Below are 23,827 nucleotides of genomic sequence, written 5' to 3' on the forward strand. Positions count from 1 at the left end.
TCCTTTAGTAGTCGAGTCCTTTTTTAACAGTTAATTGAGGTGATTATCATATTTTAAAAATACATTTAAATTTTCAGACTGATAGTTTTCTTGCCCCTCCTCCAAAATTTAGGTCAGTGAAACTTTGTCTTCAAGAATTTATGTTAAAAAAAATTAATTAAAAAAAGAATTTATGTAATCCTGGGGTGCCTGGGTGGCTCAGCGGGTTAAGCCTCTGCCTTCCGCTTAGGTCATGATCTCAGGGTCCTGGGATCCAGCCCCACATCGGGCTCTCTGCTTGGCAGGGAGCCTGCTTCCTCCCCTCTCTGCCTGCCTCTCTGCCTGCTTGTGATTTCTCTCTGTCAAATAAGTAAATAAAAAATTTTTTAAAGAAAGAATTTATAGGGGCACCTGGGTGGCTCAGTAGGTTAAAGCCTCTGCCTTGGCTCAGGTCATGATCCCAGGGTCCTGGGATCAAGCCCCGCATCCGGCTCTCTGCTCAGCGGGGAGCCTGCTTCCTCCTCTCTCTCTCTGTCTGCCTCTCTGCCTACTTGTGATCTCTGTCAAGTAAATAAATAAAATCTTTAAAAAATAAAATAAGAATTTATTAATCCTATAAGTCACCATTTTCAGAGTATATAAGATAGCACTAGCTTTTGTCATTAGGGAAAAATCAACTAATACAGACTGACCTGTGAACATCGTGAATTGTCTAGTGAATCTTCTTATTCAGTAGCTGAATCTGTTCTAATGACTACCATTTCTCAAAGCAAAGATTTTTGATGCACTGAATTATTTTGTTTCATCCTCTTGTTTTCTGGGAACAGAACTCAGCATACACAAAATCATCCAATAAACTAGAGCTAGCATTCAGTGTTGCGTGCAGCTGATTAGCCGTGTAAACCAGTGTGTATGACGCTAAGAATACCCTCATTCCTTTAGTGTCTAGCTCTATGCTGTGTTTATTTGCAAAGGACCCTCATGCTTGGATCCATATAAATGAGGCAAAGCTGGAGCAGACTAGACTATGTCGCTCACCAGTCTTTCAGGAGGAAGATTGTATATATGAAAACTGGAAGATTTCTCTGTGTGTAACATCAAACAGGATTTTTTTGTTGAGGTTTTATGTTTTCAGCAAAAAAAAAAAAATTTAATGGTCAGATTTCATCATCTCCTGTCAAGCAAAATCTCACTGATCCACATGAATGTCATCTCCCACCCATAGAGTAGCCTAAGAACACTACGAAATGGACTTCTGAACTTTTGACTTTATTTTCAGTATAATTCATGGGTTTTTAATCAACTAAAAAAAATCACATATCTTTGATTAGAAACTATAAACCCTCTTGCCTGTTTATGTTAATCAGAATAGAAACTCCTTTTTAAATGTAGTACAGAAAGTCTGGTTTTATAGCATCAAATCATTTGTGTATATTTAAATTATTTTCATGCCACTAAAAGGTTTTTTCCAGCTAGCTAATTCCTAATTATTTTCATCAGCTGACTTTATGAAGAAGGAAGAAATGTAATGTGTCAGAATTGTGTAACATACCAGTGTATCACTTATGTAGCTACGTAACAGGTGTAAGAGCAATGGTATTTCTGTATTGGAATAGGTACTTCTCAGGTAAAAATCAGTTTGAAACTGCTGTGCATGTCAAGTGCCGTCTTCTCATTGCATAGTAAATGATTCATTTGCGACCTAACGCAAGCAGGTAAATGTATTGAAATAAGTATGTTATATTTTTCATGTAGCTTCTAAAGCTGACATAATCTGAAGATCTAGGTTAAAGTTTGTGTTGTTACTGTTTTTTTAACCTCAGATACTTGGCACTCTGCACCAGTGTGTCTTGCTGACAGTAATGCTTTGTCTCTTAATGTGACTACCAGCACTGCTTGGTCACAGGCAAATAACTGTTCTTTTTCAGCCAAAACATTCCTGACAATAACTGCACCTTTTGTATTCTTTTTTTTTCCCCTTCCCGCCCTCCTGCCCCCAACTTAGGTTGGAAAGGCTGGTGGACGTCCTGAGGAAGAAAGTTGGAACAGGGACCATGAGGACAGTGATCTGACTGAAAAAACGACAGTCTGGGGAAGCAATCACATCTGGTGACCAGGCTGCTTCATTCAACACTGTGTAAACACTAAAGCCTTAACTTAGCAAACAGTTGTTAGAAGTGGGACACTCCAACCACATTCCAAGCTGAGATAAAATCAAATCACAAATGTTTAACCACTTTGCTGCTGACTTGAGTTATTTATCCAAATGTATTAACTACAGACTTTTACCAGTGAGTAGCTATAAAGTTGCAGCTTATTTTGTAACTATTTTATATCTCACTGTATTGAATATAAATCTTTTTACGGAGAAACCATTATAGGTCATATCTTCGCATACAGCCCTTTCTAAATCAAAATACAGCAAAGTAAATATTGTCTAAACCGTAATCCACTGTGTTAGGTCAAAACTTAAAATACATGCATTTTTCAATATAGAATTTATTTCTTAACTGATGAGAGCTCAGACGTGAGAGTGTATAGTCTTCCTCCAATGCATTCACATAATCTTTGTCAGTATTAAAGAATATTAAGTCTAAATACCAGGAATCAAATGTACACTTAGCTCTAATGAGAGTTTGATATTTTAAAATTACATTAATCAAGGCATGATTTTTGTTTCACTACAAATAATGCAAACTGTTTTCAATAAAAAAGAGGAAATTGTTTATGCGTACTTTTAGATTCATATTGTCAACACTTTTTAATGTTGTGACCGAATAACTGAACTTCATTTAAGCTATAGAAATGGCCAAGTCTCGTGGGCTGGGACACCTTTGGCTTGAAAAGTAACATGTGCTAGCATGACTCTGAAAGACAAGAAGGCATCAAACATGTTAAGTATTATTTTTTGTTATCTTTATCTAGATTATCACTTGAATTTTTGTTGGGAGGGAGGGGAACCCAATATTCAATAAAACTGTAATGTAAAAATATGAAGATATGGAAAAAAGAAAACTGGCAATTTGGTTACCTACTGTTTTATTTAAAAGATAATTTGAAATAGTTATGGCATGGCAGTCACTTCTAACCATATGAAATTATGAACAAAACTAGGATTTATATATTTGGCTATAGGAAAAATGTCTTCTTTTTTTATAGACTGAATAGGTGAGAGGCCAGTAGAAGATGACTATGCCTGGAACAGGATGAAATAGGCAAGTGGCTATTAAATTAGTGAAAATTTTGTAGGAAAGTATAAATTTTTCTAAGTCCATACTGTATTTGAATTGAACTTTGAGATGGAGCTAAGTTATCTACCATTGCTTGTTTTGGGGACAAAAACAGGACAGTTTATTGCACTATTCTTTCATACACGAATGGAGATTATTTGTGTGTTGTTGTTGTTGTTTTAACTGCAGGAAAATGTGCAGTGCTTTATCACAGAGTGACAAAAGAATCATGATGTTAACAAACTCAACTTCTTCCTCATTACATTTATTAAATTAACTGGCAGTTAGAACCCCATTGAGTTCAAATTTAGAATTTACTCATGTTGCCTGCTTTTAATTTTTCTTTAAACTATTAGAATTAGAAAATAAGCAACAACAGGGGTTAGAAATAAGCTAACTGGATTTCCTGCTCAGCCCTAAGGAGAATTATAGTCTTTCATGGGCCCGTGACTATATAAATAGAGAAACCTGAAATAATTTGGTCTCTGGGCTCTAATCGAAACACGTGGCAGCTCCCTATGTGAAGGAACAGTGCCTTTCAAGTCACCCAGGTAAGTAAAGAGGAACAGTTCCTGTCACAAAATAGTCCACTCCTGAATCCTCTTCAAATAAATCACAAGTAAACTTGAATTTTCAGTTTAGTCCTGAAGAAGAGACCGATGTCTCTTGCGTTTTTCTGCTTGGGGTTTTATAAAACACACTGTAAACATAAAGACATTTTACAGTTTTCACACATCTCTTTCTGTCCCTAACTGATCAGATTAGGGCAACCAGTTCCTGTAATTAATATCCAGAACTTTTAAAGAATTGGATATTTTGAAGCTGAATTTATAAAACAATTGTAACATTTACTGTTGTGAATACAGGTAATCTCCATCAAAACATCACATCCCCTTGAAAATGACTTGTGTACAAAATTGCAGATGCCAAGTATTACAGCCAGATCTTATCAATTGACTTCTTACACTTAAAAATGTCCACCAACAGTGTTGCAAACAGTCTTTACATTGTTGTGGGGTTTTTTGTTGGTTTTTTTGGTCCACGAAGGAATGGCCCAACTCACTGAAGATCAGTTCTCCACATATTCGGTAATAATGCAATTTCAGATGTATTTCATGCTGCCCAGAGATGTTGCTTTGAGTTTGCCTTGAATATTATCAAGTCCAATTCCTATGGTAACATGAGAATTCACTTACCATTGTAAAAATAAGTAGTTCAGAAGAAAAGCAGAAAAGATAATACAAACATGTGTAACACTTAATGATTTATTATAAAATCCTTTCACATCAGTGTTTTTTATTTGATCCTACCAACAGCCATATAATAGTAATAATAGTAGATTATATATACATATATATCAACCACATAATAACGATGATGATAATTGCAATTATATCGTTATTATTTTTACATTTTACAGATGAGGAAATAGAGTCAGAGGGGCTAGGAGTTCGCCAAGGACTGGCTAAGACTTACAACTGAGGTCCTACGACTAAACTCTACTCAGCAATACTTCCTGAAATCTTCCTATAAGAAAAAAAAAAAGTTGAAAATTTTAACTCTGGCAATTTTTGTTGTTATTGTGTCATTTCTTTTCTACACATATATATATATATAAATTCGCTAACAGTTGAGACGGTATGCATTTCTTTCACTGAAGTACAATCATGGGAAGTGCATGGGTAATAGCCTCACATTACTACCTCCTCTCTATTGTGTTCTAGTAGCAGCACACTTTGCCTTAGGCTTCACTCATTAAGAGTGACAATTCATTGTTAGTAAAAAGTAACCTTGAGTTGCTTTGTACTACTTTTAATTTGGCCTGATGCTGAAACCTGACAGTGTAGTTTTATCAAATGGTGGTCTGAACTTCAAGACTTACCTTACCACCTAGAGCAACTATTAGAGACAGAACTGGTTATAGACAAGTTATAAGCAAGGTTGCTAGTTATAAGCAAAGTATGGGCAGTTAGAGCAAAGTTATTAGTTAACTGTTAATATATGAGAAATTTTAATTCTGCCCTTATGACTAAGCCATTAATGTTAAAATTATTTAAAATATTTGAAGTATTTTATCTAATAAAATATTTTCCTTATTCAATAAGAAACGTGATCCTTTGTATATATCCTTATTCAAATAAACTGAGGAATCTTGTCAATCACTTACTAATAGAATTAGTTAACTTCACAAAAATGTTAGAATATTAAAAATCTGTAGTTTTACTATTGGATATAATTCCATAGAAAAGCATTTTCATATGTCATATCTTTAAAGATCATAGGTATTTTTTATATTTCTATTTTCAAGTACTCATGATTAATGAGTCACTATAGTGATAAAAAAAACATGGCTTACACATTTTATCTTCTCACATATGGTTTGCATAGAACCAGATTCTCCCCAAGACATTATTTTGTTGTTGATAACTATTATTTACAACTAACCTATCTCTTGACCTATTCTATATACATGTATATTCTATGTAGTTAGATGTATACACACTGACACACACATACATTTTCCTTTTTAAAAATTTGTGTTATAAGTCCACTGTTAGGCTCCAGTGACTTCAGTATTTTGTTCATGTTTTATTAGAAATGCACATGGTTTCTGAGGCCTTTAAACAAATACATGGAATGGTTGAAAGATTTATATTGCTCATGCTTAGCTAAATATGTCATCTCTAGAAAAGATGTGGTTTATTTTGGCACTGTTTTAAAAACTCAAATATTTTAAACATTTGTTAAGTTGGAGCTTGCACATTTGAACTAGTAGCATACGTTCCAGAATAACTTCTCAAGTTACCAAACTTTTTGTAATCCTTTTACTAGAATAACCTTTTTTGAAAGGTTTTTTCTGTTCTTTTTTATTATGTACTTTAAGTTAAATTTATAGAGGTTGGAGTTATTATTTTTAATGTAGGATTTCATAAAAGAAGAAGACAACGATGAGTATTTATTTTTGAGAATCATTAAAATATTGTATGCCCATTTTGATAATTCTTTGCAGAAATCTTAATACACTTATTTTTAATTTTATAGTTATCTAAGCGTAGTTTTGGAGTACACTAGTACTTTTGAAGCCACTAGTTTCTTACTGTCTGATTATTAACAAAGATGCATTTTAATGCACAAACTCAAATATCTAAAATATATATTTATTTTTTATTCATATAAAATCCACTACTGCAAATCCTACACATTTCAATGCAAATATTATACATTGATCTTAATGAAACTTTGAGTGGTACAATCCCGAAGATCCTATACTGGATATGCCTATAAAATACACTGTAGTAGCAAGACTGATTAGGTTCACCATCAAACTGTGTCTGACTTCCTTAACAAGTTTAATAAAGATAGAAATTGATATGAACAAATTTTTAGGTACCATAAGAACCTTTAAAAACTATTTAGATATAAAAAAAGAATAGCAATAAAATATTAAAGATAAACATTACTTTTGGTAATATGGTTAGAAGAACCTAAGGGGGCACCTGGGTGGCTCAGTTGGTTAAGGGTCTGCCTTTGGCTCAGGACCCCATCATCTTGGGGTCCTAGGATCAAGCCCCACATCGGGCCCATGCTCAGAGGGAATTCTGGTTCTCCCTCTTCCTCTGCCTCTCCCCCTGTCTCATACCCGTGCTCTCTCTCTCTCAAATAAATAAATAAAATCTTAAGACAGGAAAGAAGGAAGGGAGGGAGGGAGGAAAGGGAAAAGAAGAAAGAACCTAGGAAGGGAGATTAGGTCTCTCTCTTTTTTTTTTTTTTTTTAATTTTTAAGATTTTATTTATTCATTTGACAGAGAGAGATCACAAGCAGGCAGAGAGAGAGGGAAGCGGGCTCCCCGCTGAGCAGAGAGCTGGATGTGGGGCTCCATCCCAGGACCCTGGGATCATAACCTGAGTCGAAGGCAGAGGCTTTAACCCACTGAGCCACCCAGGCGCCCTGAGATTAGGTCTCTTAATGAAAAAATAATACACTGGTTGAAATCTACTGCAAAGCACCTCTACTTAATTTTGTAATTTTACATGGAATTTTGCTGTAAGCAGTAGCTGAAATCTAAAAACTGCTTCTATTCTGTTTAATTATTCAGTCAGGGGGCACCTGGGTGGCTCAGTGGGTTAAAGCCTCTGCCTTCAGCTCAGGTTATGAACTCAGGGTCCTGGGATCGAGCCCCGAATTGGGCTCTCTGCTCAGCAGGGAGCCTGCTTCCTTCTCTCTCTCTCTCTGCCTGCCTCTCTGCCTACTTGTGATCTCTGTATGTCAAATAAATAAATAAAATCTTTTTAAAAAATTATTCAGTCAGGGTAAGGTAATGTAAGTACCTTACATACACTACATAATACCTGCAGGGAATGTAGTGAACTTGGAACTGGAAGTTTAATTTTATTCATTCATTCATTCATTCATTCATTTATTTGACACGCACAGAGAGAGAGAGAAAGATCACAAGTAGGCAGAGAGGCAGGCCGGGGGTGGGCATTCTCCCCGCTGACCAGAGAACCGGAAGTGGAGCTCTATTCCAGGACCCTGAGATCATGACCCAAGCTGAAGGCAGAGGCTTAACCCACTGAGCCACGCAGGCATCTCTGGAATTGGAAGTTTAAAGTACTAAGGGTGGGGTGGACAGTAAGAATCTTTGAGGCAAAGATTCTATAAACTGTTCATGTCTAAACTGTCACATCACAGTTTACAGAAATTGTCTGACCATGCGTGTTCTTTGCGATATTATTACACATTTTACTTCTACATTTGTACACAATAATAACATCATTATTATTTTTGCTTTAAAGAACAATCTTTAAGAAATTTTAAAAGGTAAGAACATTATTTTGTATTTTTACCATTTCCAAGGCTCTTCTTTATGTAGATCCAAGTTTCCACCCACTGTCCTATTCCTTCTTCCTGAAGCATTTATCGTTTATACAATGCAGGACTATGAGTCATGAGTTCGTTTAGCTTTTGTATGTCTGAAAAATGTCTGTCTTTGCCTTCATTTTGTGAAAAAAGTTTTTTTGCTGAATACAGAATTTTAGGATAAAATTTTTCAGTATTTTCAAGATGTTGCTTTTTTGTCTCTGGCTTGCTTTGTTCCCGCTGTCATTTTTATTTTTATTCTCTATATAATAATGTCCTCTAGCTGCTTTAAAGACTTTTCCCTTTGTCATTTCTTTCAACCAAAGGATATATTATGGTATATATTTCTGCATGCTTCTGTGCTCATGGTTTGTTCAGTTTCTTGGCGTGTGAGTTTGTAGTCTAACTTTTAAAAAATTTCAACCATTTTTTGAAGATTTCATTTATTTATTTGTCTGAGAGAGCACAAGCAGGAAGAGCAGCAGGAAGAGGAAGAAGCAGGCTCTCTGCTGAACAGAGACCCTGATGTGAGACTTGATCCCAAGACCCTAGGATCATGACCCAAGCCAAAGGCAGACACTTAACCAACTGAGCCATCCGAGCATCCCTCAGCCATTTTTTTTTTTAATAGATTTCTGTCCCCCAGGTCTTTTTCCTCTCCATCTGGAACTACTGTTCAATATATATTAGGCCACTTTAAGTTGTCCTTCAGCTATTTCATGCTTCATTTACTCTTTTTTCAGGCTGTTTTCCTCTGTTTTATTTTGGATAGTTTCTATTGCTTTATTTTCAAATTTACTAATCTTTTCTTTTGCAGTGTCTAATATGTTCTTAATTCCATCCAGAGCCTTATTCATTGCAGGTGTATTTTTATCTCTAAAAGTTAAATTTGTGTATTTTTAATTTCTCTTATCTCTCTCCTGAATTTATTTGTGCCTTATGTTATCTTCTGGAATATAGAAAATATTTATAAGAACTGTTTTAATGTTCTTTTCTGTTAATCTATTTCCAGGTCTCTCACTATTGATTTTTTTCCCTCATCATGAGTTATATTTTCCTGCTTTGCATGCCTGCTGACTTTTTTTGGATGCCAGTCATTGTGTATTTTAACTTGTTGAGCATTGGGGGGGTTTTTTGTTTTTTATTAAAATTTTTTGAACTTTGTTCAGTGATACACTTAGACTACTTGGAAACAGTTTGATCCTTACAAGGGTTTTTTAAGCTTATTAGCAGGATCGGGTACCTTTAATATCAGGCTGATTCTTCCCCACAATTTAGGCAACACCCCTCTGAATGCACTACCTGTGGAGTATGAAGCTTCTCTTCTTTGACTGGTCACAACCTTGTGTGAGTTTTAGTAGTTATCCTACCTGCTCCTTTCTGGTAGTTCTTGCTGTCACTTGGTAGCTTACTGTCACTTATGCTGGATCAGTGCAGAGAGGAAGTCGGGGTATGTACGGCCATTCTCTACATCCCACCGCTCTCACGGACTCTCCCTGTGTCATGTTACCTACTGCATGCAGACCCTCTTCTTCCGTACTCTGACCTGCAGATCCTAGCCACCTCGGCCTCCCTCACATTCTCAGCTCTGTGTTCTCAACTCAGGGAGGCTGCCAGGTTCTGTTCCTCCCTGCCCTCTGCTCTGTAATCTCTCCAGATGGTAAGCTGGGTTAATCGTAGAGCTCACTTCATACACTTCCCTTCTCTCAGGGATCACTGTCCTGGGCTGCCTATTGTCCAAAGTCCAAAAACATTGATCCATGTATTTTCACCATTGTTTGCTGTTGTCGTAGTTGGCTTGGGGTGTGATTTTTTTTTTTTAAAGTTAGGGGATAAACGTGGTCCCAGTGACTCCATCATAACCAAAACTATAAGTCACCCTGTAACTCTTTTAAAATGTCGTCTTCTTATTGCCTAGCTGCCCTCTTCCCTAATGAGAAATTAGCTTAACATTTTTCTCCTGAAAGTAAAGTCTCTGTTTTATCTGATTTTTTTTTACATTTTCATCTTTTTCTTTGTTTTTGACAGTTTTGTGCCTAGCTGAGGTGTTCTTTGTGTATTTCTTGCTTGATTTCATCCATCTTATTAAATCTCTAAGTATCTTTTTTTAACTTTAGGAAATCTTTGATGAATATCTTTTTCTCCTCCTTCGGAGATTCCAATTGTATATATTTTATATTTATTCTCTGTGTTCCCACATGCCACTTTAACCCTCTTCTGTATTTTCCTATTTTTCCTCTAGGTACAGTAGTTGTGAGTTTTAAAAATTGTCTTTTATTTCATTAATCCTGTCTGCTGCTATTAAAGCTATCTATTCAGGTCTGAATTTTAGATTCTATGCTTTTCAATTTTATAGTTTCCTCTTGTTTTGGTTTTAGTTTTGATTTTGTTTTTTTGTTTTGTTTTTTTGCTACATTGCAATTCTCTGGTGAAATGCTCATCTTTCTAAGTATATTGTCTCCCCCTCTGCTTCTGTTTTTTGAATATGCTAGTTGAATATACTTAAAAGGCTATATCCACATGTCTGCTAACTCCAGTATCTGAATCATCCATGGTCTGTTTGTTTTTTGCTTTCTAGATGCATGGTCCTCTCTCTTGGCATGCCTATGAATTGTTGACTCAATATAAGACATCATGACCCTCTGGATGATTTTGTGTTCCTCCGGAGAGGGTTTAGCCTTTCCTGTCTTAGGAAGATTGAGGGGAAGCTAATCACCTTAATCCAGTCAGGTACTGTGCTGAATGGTAGCTGGGTTATATCCTGAGTAAGCCTCCATTTTCTCTGGCTTGCCTCTCTTCCAATGGCATAGCTCAGTCAGGCTTTCAGTGGTGCAAGTGATAGTTTCACGGGGGCCCTTTGAGATAGCCTCATCTGAGTTTTGGGGGGGGGGGGGGTGTTTGTTTAAGTAGGCTCCATGCCCAGCACGGAGCTCAAAGCAGAGTTTGAACACACAGCCCTGAGGTCATGACCTGAGCTGGGATCCAGAGTCAGGCAGAATGGACTGAGCCACCCAAGCCCCCCCTCTTCTGAGCGTTTTTTAATCAACTTAAGACAGCTCCGAATTTGCCAAGTATTTTGAGTATTTTGAAGGGAAACTGGGTGTGTGTTTCAGGCCCTTTGCCTCCCCAGGTCTGTCCCTCCAGCCTTGCAAGATGGCCAAAAGCTGTTTCCTCTGTCTCTAGCAGCAGTCTTCTGCTAGGACAAAGCCCAGATTATCTTTCTCTCACCTTCACCCAAACCCAGCAAATGCCTCCAGGGGAAAAGCTGCTGCAGATCATCAGTTTACCTCTGTTGTTCTCTTTTTAGAATCCTAGTCCCTCTCCTCTTTCTTTTAGCCTGTCTCTGATACTCCTTAAGCAAATAACTTTTTGTAAGTTACCCAGCTTTACTTGTTTTCAACAGGAGCATTTATCTGCCACAAACTACTGTCTTCTGTCTAGAAGCAGAATTTCAGTGAGTCTTTCATTTCTGTAATATTTTTTCATGTCTGCACATTGTATTCTGTTCATTCCTAAATCCAGTTGGTCATTTTTATGGTCTCTTGTTCCTATCTCATATTTTCAGTCCCTTTTTATCTTACACATTTTAAACACGCTTATTCCATACTTAACTTCTGATCATTTTATAGCTCAGGTATTTCCAGCTCCGATTTTGCTGCTATGTCTGCCAGCTACATTTATGCTATCTTGTTTCTTTGGATGTTTGGTGATTTATGAACGTGAGCCTATCTGTCTTAGAATTATCATCTGTGGGGCTCTTCAAGGCCTGGGTTGAAGACAGTGCCTCAGCAGAGGCTTCACATTTGCTTCTGTTAATGCCCTCTGGGAGAATGTACCAGCCTTAGAGCACTTTATAAACATAATCTGAGGGGCGCCTGGGTGGCTCAGTGGGTTAAAGCCTCTGCCTTCCACTCAGATCATGATCTCAGGGTCCTGGGATCGAGCCCTGCATCCGGCTCTCTGCTTGGCAGGAAGCCTGCTTCCCCACTCTCTATCTCTGCCTACTTGTGATATCTGTCTGTCAAATAAATAAATTAAAAAATATATATATATATAATCTGAGGGATGCCTGGATGGCTCAGTTTGTTAAGCAGCTGCCTTCGGTTCAGGTCAGGATCCCAACGCCCTGGGATCGAGTTCCACATCGGGCTCCTGCCTCTACCTGTGCTCATTCTCTCTGACAAATAAATAAAATCTTAAAAAATAATAATAATCTGAATTGTACTGGGCCAATTTTATTGATTGTAATTTGGGTTTGGGTCAGAAGCCCATCTGAGTTCTAAGTTAGGATTATAAAACTCATGACAGGTCCCATGTTTATGGATTGGAAGAATTAATATCACTAAATATCCATACTACCAAAAGCAGTCTATAGATTCAATGCAATTTCTCTCAAAGTTCCAATGGCATTTTTTACAGAAGTGTCAAAAACAATTCTAAAATTTATATGGGACCACGAAAGACCTCACATAGCTAAAGCAATCCTGAGAGAGAACATAGTAGGAGGCATCACACTTCCTGATTTCAAGCTATATTATAAAGTTATAGTCATCAAGACAGTACAGTACTAGCATAAAAACAGATGAACAGATTTTGTCAACTAATATTTGACAAAGGAGCCAAGAATACTCAAGAAAAACCAGTCTATTCAATAATGGTGCTGGGAATACTGGATATTCACGTGTAAAAAAATGAAACTCGACCCCTATCTTGCACCACTCACAAGAATTAACTTGAAATCGATTAAAGGCTTAAATGTAAGACCTGAAAGCATGAAACTCATAGAAGAAAACATAAGAACAAAGCTCCCTGACATGGGTCTTGGCCCTGGTTTTTTTGGATATGACACCCAAAACACAAGCAATAAAATGAAAAATAAGTGGGATTATATCAAACTAAAAATCTGCACAGAGGGGCACCTGGGTGGCTCAGTGGGTTAAAGCCTCTGCCTTCAGCTCATGTCATGATCCCAGGATTCTGGGATCGAGCCCCGCATCGCGCTTTCTGCTCAGCAGGCAGCCTGCTTCCTCCTCTCTCTCTGCCTGCTTTTCTGCCTACTTGTGATCTCTGTCAAATAAATAAATAAAATCTTAAAAATAAATAAAATCTGCACAGAAAAAGAAACCATTGGCAGTGAAAAGACAACTTGCATAATGGGAAAAAAATATTTGCAGCCATATATCTAATAAAGGGATAATATACAAAATATATAAAGAAATATTGATAGCATAAAATAATCTAATTAAAAGTGGGCAAAAGACGTAAATAGACATTTTTCCAAAAAAGATATGTGGAGAGCCAACAGATATATGAAAAGATGCTCCACATCCCCAGGCATTAGGTAAATGCATATCAAAACCACAAAAGAATCTCACCTCATGCCTATTAGAATCGCCATCATCAAAAAGATAAGAAATAAATTCTGGCCTGGTTGTGGAGAAAAGGGAAGTCCCTCATATATCGTTATGATTGTAAATTGGCATAGCCACTATGGAAAACAATATGGAAGATCCTCAAAAAATTAAAAATAGAACTACCGTATGATCCAGGAATTCCACTTCTGGAAATATATCTGAAAGATGTGAAAAGGACAGCTGCACCGTCATGTTTCTAGCAGGATTATTTACAATAGCCAAGACGTGGAAACAACATAAGTGTCTATCAGCAGATGAATAGATAGAAAAGCTGTGGTATATATATATAAAGTGGAATATCATTTAGCCATTAAAAAAAAAAAAAGAAATCCTGCCATTTGTAATAACATGGTTGAAACTTGAGGGCAATATGCTAAGTGACATAAGTCAGACAGAGAAAGACAAATTTGTATGGTCTTGTTCTTATGTGGAATCCTGAAAAATTCATAGAGGAAATACTTTTTTATTCTACATTCATAGCCTGAGTTCAATATTTTTTCCTTGTGTGGGCTCTGGACTTTGTCTCCTATCCCCTGCTCCCCTGGAGGTCCATGAAAACCAGAGCTCAACTTCATCCCATCATAAGGCAAATTCTTTCAAGGTAAAAACTGCCTTTTGTACTCTACTTACCATCAAAGGTTCCTAGTTTTCCTTAGGTTTTGGCCTCTGAATATTCCTCACCAACTAGCAAATTTACTGATAGCTTTTGAGAGGGTGTTTGTCATTTTCTATCCAGCATTTTTAGTTGATTACTGAGAGCGGTTCCAGGTTCATCATGGCAGGAAACAGTAGTCAGGGCTGAATGTTATTAAATGTGTGTACACACACACACACACACACACAGATAAAATTGTACTACTAATAAAATGTTCTGAATTTAGTTCCAAATTTAACATCACTTGTATACATGATTAAAATGAGTCGATAATAAATTTACTTTCCAAGATCCGTAACTGCAGCTCTTTGTCCCCACCAGTAACTACAAGCAGTTTTTCATTAAAGAAAAGAAAATGATTGAATAATCCAAATTAGCCTGGGCAAGAAAACTAACAGCTGCCTAAAATGAAATGTTTGAGTTATGAGCCATGTGCCACTTTGGTTTATCTGCAGCCAAAAGGTTTAGAATCCTTATTCAATTAACCATGTTGCTTGGGAGGGCCTGGTTGCCCTGAATCAGAGCTGCTTGGTGATGAGTAAGAGGTATCCGTGACACGCAAGTTCAGACCGTGCAACTCTGTTTTTGTTGTTTGAACTTTCTTCTCCGTTGTAGCTAGGGATCCGGCATGGAATTTAAACACTTGTGTGGTAACTCCATTCCTTTCGGCCATTGTGTTGTTAAGCTCTAGCTAACGAACTTTTAACACCGGCTCGATGTAAAACAAGACTTAGAAAAGAGCAGCAATCAACATTTCGGGTTTTATAATTAAAATCATATGATTTCTGTGTTTTAGGAAGTAAGCTGCCCTGGTCTATCGAGTCCCAACTGCTGCCCCAAAAGCAGCCTTCATAATATGTGCGAAAAATAAAGAAATAAACCAAGGTGCATCTAAGAAAGTTAAATTAAGAACTGACTTTCATTTCAAAAACCTCACCTACTGTTAGGAAAACTTCAAAATGCAGACCTGTTTTAAAGCTTAGGAACTTTGCCTAAAATAAAGGAAACAGACTTACATAATATTTGCAAAGGTGAGTGCTGCCAAACACACCAGTCAAGTATACTTTGTCTCGTGTGGCCCTTTTTTTCCATGCCAACAGTTGTTGTTGCCTAGGGAGATCCTCTTGATAACGTCACAAAGAATGTTTCTCAGACCCATATAGATTGTGTACACACTGGCTCGCTAAAGACAAGTTTTGATTTTAAATCTCTAGGCTTCATTTTGCTTCGAAGCGTGCTGTTTGAAATAAACAGGTGACTGTAAGAGAGGAGACTGAATCTCTTCTCCAACTCAGAAACTAGTTGTGAAGATAATTCTGGATGAGAAAATTTAAGTATAGTTTGAACAATGATATGTAATGTGACATGAAATAACTCAGTTTGAAGAATCACTGTGAAGAATTACTCTACACTTGAATGTATGCACTGACTTCTGATGTCTTACATCAGAGTCTTTTCACATTATGAAATTAGATTTGCTTTTTGCATCTTATTTTCTTAAACTGTGGTCATATTAAAAAGAGGAGCTGAATACTTTCATTTAGGTGACATAGTGACATACTTTCATTTAAGTGAATATGTAATCTTGCTTGTCAAAAAAAGTGAAGAAAACCTTTTGAAATCAAGTCTCAAAACTTCAGTCTTGTCAAAATCATCACTTTATTTCTGCTTTTATAAAATTGCAACAACTCATTCTGGAAATATAGCTATATTCTAGACTGAAATTTTAAATACTGCAGATATTACTGTCTTTCAGTTACAGTGAGAGAAACTGGTTTTATTATTTCAAGAGTCAAAGAATGAAGTGTATGTGTACAGTTTTGTTTGGGTGTTTGTTTTATAGATTTTAGGAAAGTTTTCTGGTTCCATATTGGATTTAAGGGGAAAAAAATGCACAAATCATACTTGGAAATTTTGGCATGTTATTTTGTTTTCATATGGATTAAAGAAAATTAATAAAAGTAACTTTCTGTCATACTAATACATCTGACCTATGTATGCTCCAAGATTACTCTCCCATTTCAGTTCCTACCCTGTATTTTCGTTGTTTAATTCATTTACGTTTTTAATCCTCTACTCGGTCAAATCCACCTTCATGTGTTTAAATCCAATTCATCCTTCAAGAATACTTATGCACCACCCCCTTCATGAAGCTTTCCCTAATTCCCCGCCCCCACCTCATCACCAAGCCACGGCTAATCTCTCTTCTGTAGGCCTTATAGCTCTCTCTTCATCTCTATTAGGGCACTTACTAGGTTTCCCCTTGTTTCAGTATCCCTGTACTATCTCCCATTAGAGTGCAGCTTCCAGAGGTCAGACGTTATTCATGTTTCTTTGCACAGGTAAAACCTGATAAATAGTCATTTATCAAGACTAACAAGAGTTAATGATGAAACCTAAATCTTCCAACTATATTGTTGTTTTATAAACATTTGTATGACCTGTCTTTCAAAAAAATATATATATACATATATACATACATATATATGACCTTAAGATAGGAGATTTGAGTATCCTTTCTTAAGTATTAAAAGGTACTAGCATGTCAAATTATTTAGCACCTGGCATATCACCAGAAGAAACATGATTACCTGAAGACTTCGACTTTTAACCATAATCAGTTTAAAATAAAGAGTTGCAGACTTTGTTGTTGTTTGTGTGATTCTGATATAGGTTTCGTTTGTTAATCAGGACTTCTTGTGTAGCTGTTAAATGTTGGTCCTAGAAAGTTCAAAGTTTGAAGTTTCACTTTGTGATAAAGTGAAGGCAAGGTCCCATTGTCTTGGAAAGTTGAAACAAAATTTCCAGACCCCAAAATAGGCCATTTAAATCTTTACTGGACAACAGTAATAATTAAATTGCTTTCTGGAGCCAAGTGTGTCAAAAATCTGTCAGAGAGAGAAGATAAGCAATGTATAAACCAGTGTGATATATTCTGATGCCTTCTGATATTGCTGTGATCTACTTTAAATCATGATTTCAAATTCAATGATTTCTCATTTCTGAAAAGTAAAATTTTCTGAATTCTGATTATTAAGATAAATTTTCCTGATATTTTACCTTCTGGTTATATATTATTCTTTCAATACCTAAGCCATATTTTAAAATATTTGTGAACAAATAAATTGGGCATGAACACTTCCTACCAAGCTACAGTTTCAAAAATTAATATTTAGTCACTAATTCTACTTTATCTCTACTTTATTCTCCACCAATTTTCGTCAGGCAGCTTGTTAAGTGAAAATCCTAAAGCTTAAAAAGTGCACACCGTTTTCCAGTAAATAGGTCAGTTATATCCGAGGCTTTTTGAAACACTCAAGCATAGAATAGTCACTGCATTTACTTGTATGACCACGACATTAACACCCTAAAAATCTTTAAGTTCCTTAAAGAAGACTTTCTTCTCATAAATCTACCCTGGCTGTGCCTAACCAAATTACATTTTCAAGTAAGTATGTCCTCTGAAATTGTTTTTAGTATATACCTCACACACAAAGTTAACTATCTTGTTTATAATGGATTGCTGGCAGAGCAATTCACTTTCAATAACAGTATCTTGTTTGTAATTTTCTGGGAAATACAGTTCCTTTACTCATCAAGCAACAGTAAACCCAAACTACCAATGTTGTTTGCCATGTTGACAAACTAAAATCGTAATGAATAGTGCTCAAATGCTGGCATGCGGCTAGATGGTTCATCTTTGCCTTAAAAGTAGCAAAAGGTTAAGACACTAGCTATGTTAAGACTTAATCTTCCTTGATACTCATCAGACAGGAAATGGAAGATGCTATAGATTCTTAGCTTTTATCTTGAATCTCTGAAGTTCTCTTAGCTAGTAATTTCTTACTTAGAAGTATATTTTTAGTCCCAAGAGCCTCCCATCTCTTTGAAGCCAATTAATTAAAACACATAGTCACCTCATGGAATTTTCACATTTGGGTAAAATGAGAACAAAGGAATTGAATAATTTTTATAGTGTGACCTCAACAGGCATTTCAAGTACAGATGTGTATCCATTCCTAAGCTCCTGCTTCCCTGTTTCTGTTAAGAGCTTAAACTTGTGCCATCATGGTTAATGTTTTGACAGATTTTATCATAAATCCCGCTGTTGTAAATTTGCCTTGAGCCAAAATTTAACATGTTGTAAGCTCAGAGTTTTTACTGTTAGTGACCAGAAAAGGAAACAAATCAGTTATTCTCTTCTAAGTGATGGGAGTATAGAATTTAACTCTTTAAGTGTTATACATTACTTGAAATTTAGGAGTAATATTCATTTTGTATGTCCAGGGCCTCTCAACTGTCAATAAAACACAAGAACACATTCTATCACAAGGAAGAATATCCAAAGAAAATATTATGTGGCTTATATATGCTCACTAAATTTATAATAAAAATATTATTCTGAAATTTTTAAATTATAAGGTCCTTTGCCTTAGTATGTGGAATCAAAAATTTAATCCTTCAACATGTAGTCGATTCAAAAGCTATGGAGTACCTACTTTGTTCCAAATAATTTATCAGTATTCCCTTTAGTTAGACCCCCCCCCCCCACTTTATGGTGTCTGTCATCTATTATTTGATAACCACTTAGAGTATTTTATTACACATACACCCAATCATCGCTATTCTTTAAAGCCTGAAGACCTAGATTTTTTTCTCTCTAAAACATCTTTAATGACCATGAACATTAATATTTACTCATAAATGCATTTGTACACAGGCTTAACCATAGTACATGAGTGAAGAAAAAAAGAGTTGTTACCCAGTTCTTTACCCTAGAATAAATCAAATCAACAAATATTTATCGAATGTCTACTATGTGCAAATAGCCCTGGACTGGTCAGCTTTTAAAAGCCATCCAACTTTTCACATTGACAAATCCAGGCATTATTATTTCAAGCATTGCAGAAACTGCCTCCATGTCCTTTAGGTGACAAAGGCTATGACGACTCCGGATTACTTGGAATAAAGAAAGACAAGGAAGAGAAATCTAATTAACAGGCTGAAAAGAGGAGAAAAACTAACCTAAAATATCACCGATGGATTGCGTCATGTATGTATGTGTGTATATACATATAAGTGTGTAAGAACTTAGCGCATGAGTGTATTTTATGTGTGTGTATATTAATATACACACGAGGAGAAGAATGAGTGAATTGAGAAAAGTAGACTTTGTTAAGGTGACATAAGAATGGGCATTTGCATTTGAGTTCAGAGCTTTGCTTTAGAAATAGGCTTAACCGTCTGGTTAGTGTTACATAACACTAAGTCTTATGGTATAATGAAACCAAAATGTATCATGGTATAACAGAAAGATCACCGAACTTGGTGACCGAAGTTCTAAAACCTAGCTTGCCCTAAAATCTATTAGAAGATGACCTCCTCAATCAATAGATTTACGGTAGACGTGACTTCTACGTTACAACTATAGCAAATTGTTGTAGGATACTAAGTAAGGAGTTAATTCGATCATAAGTAAGAAAAGACACTTGGATGCTCATTGTAAAGGTTCTAATTGTTATTCTAAACTAAATAAAAACTACCAGTAAGAGATCAACGTACATACTTTATTATGTTATATATTATACTCTTATTGTACTGTACCATTTTATACTGTATATTGTACTATACTATATTATACTACATATTATGCTATAATAGCCTCTGCATTTAATTTTGTTATTCTGTAAAAGATAAATAACATACTATCATACCACATCAAATAATTAAATGTGTTTCCTTAGTGAAACTTGAAAGGGAGGCCGGTGGTAATTTCCAACTTTACCAAATAGAATTAATCCTGGCTACTTTGCGTAGTAGGTATGTATATATGTTGGCCGTTGAAGACATTGTCATTGACATTCTCACAGAGGATGTCTGGCGTCGATTTTTAAATATTTGTTTAGAAGAACTAATTTTTTAATATCCATTTTCGCCTCCTATTGGTAGGCTAAGTTTAATTTCCAGTGGGAATCAAAGCAGACTCTTAAATAATCTTTTTAAGCAGCGTTTATCTTTTTCTAAAGTACCTGAAATTAATTTCTCAACTTTTGTGTGGGGGAAAAATGTTACAGCTCTATTATTCAAAGTTTACGTTTCTGATATGAACAGAAAGTGTTGGTTATTAAAATCGCTTTGAAGCCAAGGCATCTTCTCATATATCTTTTTAATTATTTGATTCTTTGTCTATCTGGTTATAATTTATTTTCAATGAATACCCTAATTGCTCTGTAGTAAATTTTACATTTATTCTCAGCTACAGTCTTTCTCTTCTTGGTAAAACCATGCTATTGGCCTTTGTAAATATAAGAATCACTTTCAGTATTACTATATGGATTTGGTCTCTTTCATTTATTTCCTTGGTATATTGTAATTAATGCCTTTGGATATATTCTAAGTAAGATTTCACTTGGAAGGTCCAGATATAAGTGCTAACATTCATGAAGAACTATTATCTTTAGTGTTATTTCTAATTTCATCTCATCTTTCCCCTCCTTTGACCAGTATTCCCGATACTAAGACCCTCTCACCTAGGACCTAGCCTGGATTCACCTGCCCCCTTGTGGTGTTCCTTTCTGAATAATAGTTAATTGATTTCTGAAATTTGGACTTGGTATTAAATATCCTGAAAAGAGAATTACTCTTGTCTTGCAGCCTAGAGTCAGAAAAGTTTTCTTCTCTTAGCCACTGGCTAACACAAGAAGAGGAAAACAGTAGTGAGTTTTTTTGATTTTTTGTTTCAGCACACAAGGAAATTGGGCAAGAAATGAGTTGCTTGGAATAAGTGATGAAAATCAATTTTGTCTCGAATCAATATCAATGGCCTGCAGATTGACAAGGTAAAGACACGTTTCAAAAGTTCTCATAGAGCAACTTAAAATCAAGTTTTTTCTATGTCAGTGTCTCCTTTTTTAGTGAGTGAAGAAAGAAGGGAAAATGGTATTCTATCTTATTTAAATTTTAAATAGATTTTGTAAGCCTTTCATTAAGGATGAATTTGTAAATATAAAAAACAAACCTGTGTTCTGTGTAGTAAAATATGTCTGATACAGTTGGCACAAATACATTTTTGTTTCCCTTTCTCAAAAAGGAATCCCTTCACATGCCGCAGGACTAATTTTTTACATCTTCAGCTGAAGTTAATAGAATTTGCACATGGAATAGGGTTGTATATGTTTAAGGAGTGAATTACCTACAAACAAAATCAGAGACATTTTGCAAGAATAAGGACTTAATAATTCAGTCTCTAGTTAATAAAGAATAATATAAAGAAAAAAGAAAGGCAAAAGGAAAGAAAAGAGGTATATATATAACTAATCTTTCTTAAAAGGAAAAGATGGATTAATAAATTATTGTTACCAAGTACATTTTTAAAGATAACCTTTTCTGTTAACTGTAAAGTAAATATTTCTAACTGAAAGAGTTGTCTCTTTCTATGCTGTCCTACCTCCTGCCCCTACTCCCCACCAAAATCTAATTTGATTGAATAATAGTGATCTTCCGTGGCATTTTAAACTTCATGTCACCTCCCTTGAGATCTGGAAGGAACAGCATGCAGGCTTTAATAAAGCTATATGCAGTCCAATTGCCAAGTTTCTAGCACCCACCGCTCCTGTGCAGTTTCTCTTACATTTGTAACAGTTGACCTACTAACAAGTTCCCAGAAACACAGGTTCAAATTTTGGCAGGCTTACCTCACCTCTTTGTCCTTCCAAAGTACATAAATGCTAAACTGTGTTCACAGTGAGGAAGGGAGAGTCATTCCAATGAGACTTTTAAAATCAAGACCCTTTCTGCTCCCCACCAAGCTACTGCCATCCTCTCCAAAGGAATCAAGTTTTTGTCAGTGTGCCTTTGGCATAATTTCTTCAGCCTGGATTAAAACACAGGTGACTGAGAGTCTACCTTATCTTCACAGGGCATTAGTCACTCTATAAAAGTTAAATTTATTATGAAATACTTTGTTTGTGTTAACATATATCTTCGCTGGGAAGTTGGAAACAAAGGCATGTCCTTTAAGACTCCATATGGGGAAAACACATCCTCCTTTGGAATTTAACCTTAATTTGAACCAAGATCTGTGAAAGAAAAGCACTTTAGTGTATTGTTCCCTTGCTCCACCCATCTATCCCTTATCTAAATGGGGTTACTGTTGCTTCGTGTTTTTTAACTCTTCCCATTCCAAACCTTGCTTTCCTGAGGTTAAAATTCATCTCAGTAGAGAAATGTATTAAAATCATCGTGGCAAACAATTATGCTTTGTTTTAAGGATAGGTGATTTTATGTAACATGTTAATTCTGATCTTTGAAATTAAATACATGTATAGCCAGTTTATACTCACATATGTAGTTTGAACAAATGACATATTGTAAGGAATATTTTATTTCCTAAAAAAACTTATTTCCTGAAAATCTTCTCTAAGATTCTCTTACTAGCATTGTCATGTTTGCATGGTTTATACTTTATTAGAAGTTTAAAATAATTAGTGGAAAAGTCCACATTAGGAATGATGATGAGGTACATTTGAAAAACTAATTTTCAAGACCTTTGTTTTCTTTCAGTTTGTTTGCGAAGTCTCTGCTTTCACTGTATCTAAATCTGCAGATGTCCCAATGCTCTTTATTAAAAGCAAAAGCAAAAAACTTTATTGCTGCTTTCCCCATCATAACAGATTACTTGTTTATAAACAACAAGGAAACTATTTCCAAAAAAAATATTTAAGTTGACATTCAAAAAAATACTGCTTATACGAATGCTTGTTTCTTTAATAGTGTCTACCAACAAACTTATAATTGTCCAAATGATTTTCTTTCATTGACTTTTGTTACATTAAGGAAAAAATCACAAACTAAATTTTAAATATAACTTAGATTTTTGTTTATTAAAAGAACATAATTTTTATTTTTTAAATTTTTTATTTAAATTCCATTTAATTAACATATACTGTATTATTAGTTTCAGAACTAGAATTCAGCAATTCATCGGTTGCATACAACACCCAGTGAAGAGCATAATTTTTTAAATGGACACATATGGGCACCTGGGTGGCTCAGTTGGTTAAGCGACTGCCTTTGGCTCAGGTCATGATCCTGGAGTCACGGGATCGAGTCCCGCTTTGGGCTCCCCGCATGGCAGGGAGTCTGCTTCTCCCTCTGACCTTCTACCTTCTCATGCTCTCTCTCTCTCTCAAATAAATAAAATCTTTAAAAATAAAATAAATAAATAAATAAATAAAATGGACACATACTCATCCACTGCTCAAAACAACTATGTTCATGAGGCACCTGACTGGCTCAGTTAGTAGAGCATGCAACTCTTGATCTCTAGTGGTTGTAAGTTTGAGCCCTATGTTGGATGTAGAGATTACTTAAAAAACAAAAATCTTTGGGAAAAAAATGATCTTAAAAAAATAACTATCTTCGGTATTTTTAAATTGAAAATTTCCTAACAAAACAAAAAATTCACGTATTTGTGAATTGGTCATGTATTTCATTATCACACAGCATATTTCATTTAAACTATAATATTGAAATTAGTTTTAATGGATACTTTTTTTAAAAATATGGAGTATAGGGGCACCTGGGTGGCTCAGTCAGTTAAGCATCTGCCTTCAGCTCAGGTCATCATGCCAGGGTGCTGGGATCAATACCCCACATCCGGCTCCCTGCTCAGCTGGGAGCTTCCTTC

At 35.6% G+C, this 23,827-nt stretch overlaps 1 protein-coding gene and 1 long non-coding RNA gene across 6 annotated transcripts in view; one reads left to right on the forward strand and one right to left on the reverse strand.

Moving 5' to 3' along the window:
- The window catches only part of MIPOL1 (mirror-image polydactyly 1), a 327,451-nt gene extending 324,738 nt beyond the window's left edge, over positions 1-2,713 (forward strand). For all 5 annotated transcript variants that reach the window (XM_059181948.1, XM_059181955.1, XM_059181950.1 and 2 more), the window contains one exon: positions 1,985-2,713. In XM_059181948.1, the coding sequence (XP_059037931.1) occupies positions 1,985-2,051 (67 nt within the window). In that variant the 3' untranslated portion in view covers positions 2,052-2,713. The remainder of the gene's footprint in view (positions 1-1,984) is intronic.
- Positions 2,714-2,858: 145 nt separating this feature from the next.
- On the reverse strand, positions 2,859-22,003 carry LOC131836488 (uncharacterized). Its single transcript, XR_009355640.1, has 4 exons — positions 21,834-22,003; positions 21,158-21,331; positions 16,731-17,027; positions 2,859-4,379 (listed from the first exon to the last, which is right to left on the reverse strand). It is a non-coding gene; the product is annotated as an uncharacterized LOC131836488 (long non-coding RNA).
- Between the last annotated feature and the right edge of the window lie 1,824 nt (positions 22,004-23,827).

The sequence above is a fragment of the Mustela lutreola genome, chromosome 7 (assembly GCF_030435805.1).
Source record: "Mustela lutreola isolate mMusLut2 chromosome 7, mMusLut2.pri, whole genome shotgun sequence".
Taxonomy (NCBI): domain Eukaryota; kingdom Metazoa; phylum Chordata; class Mammalia; order Carnivora; family Mustelidae; genus Mustela; species Mustela lutreola.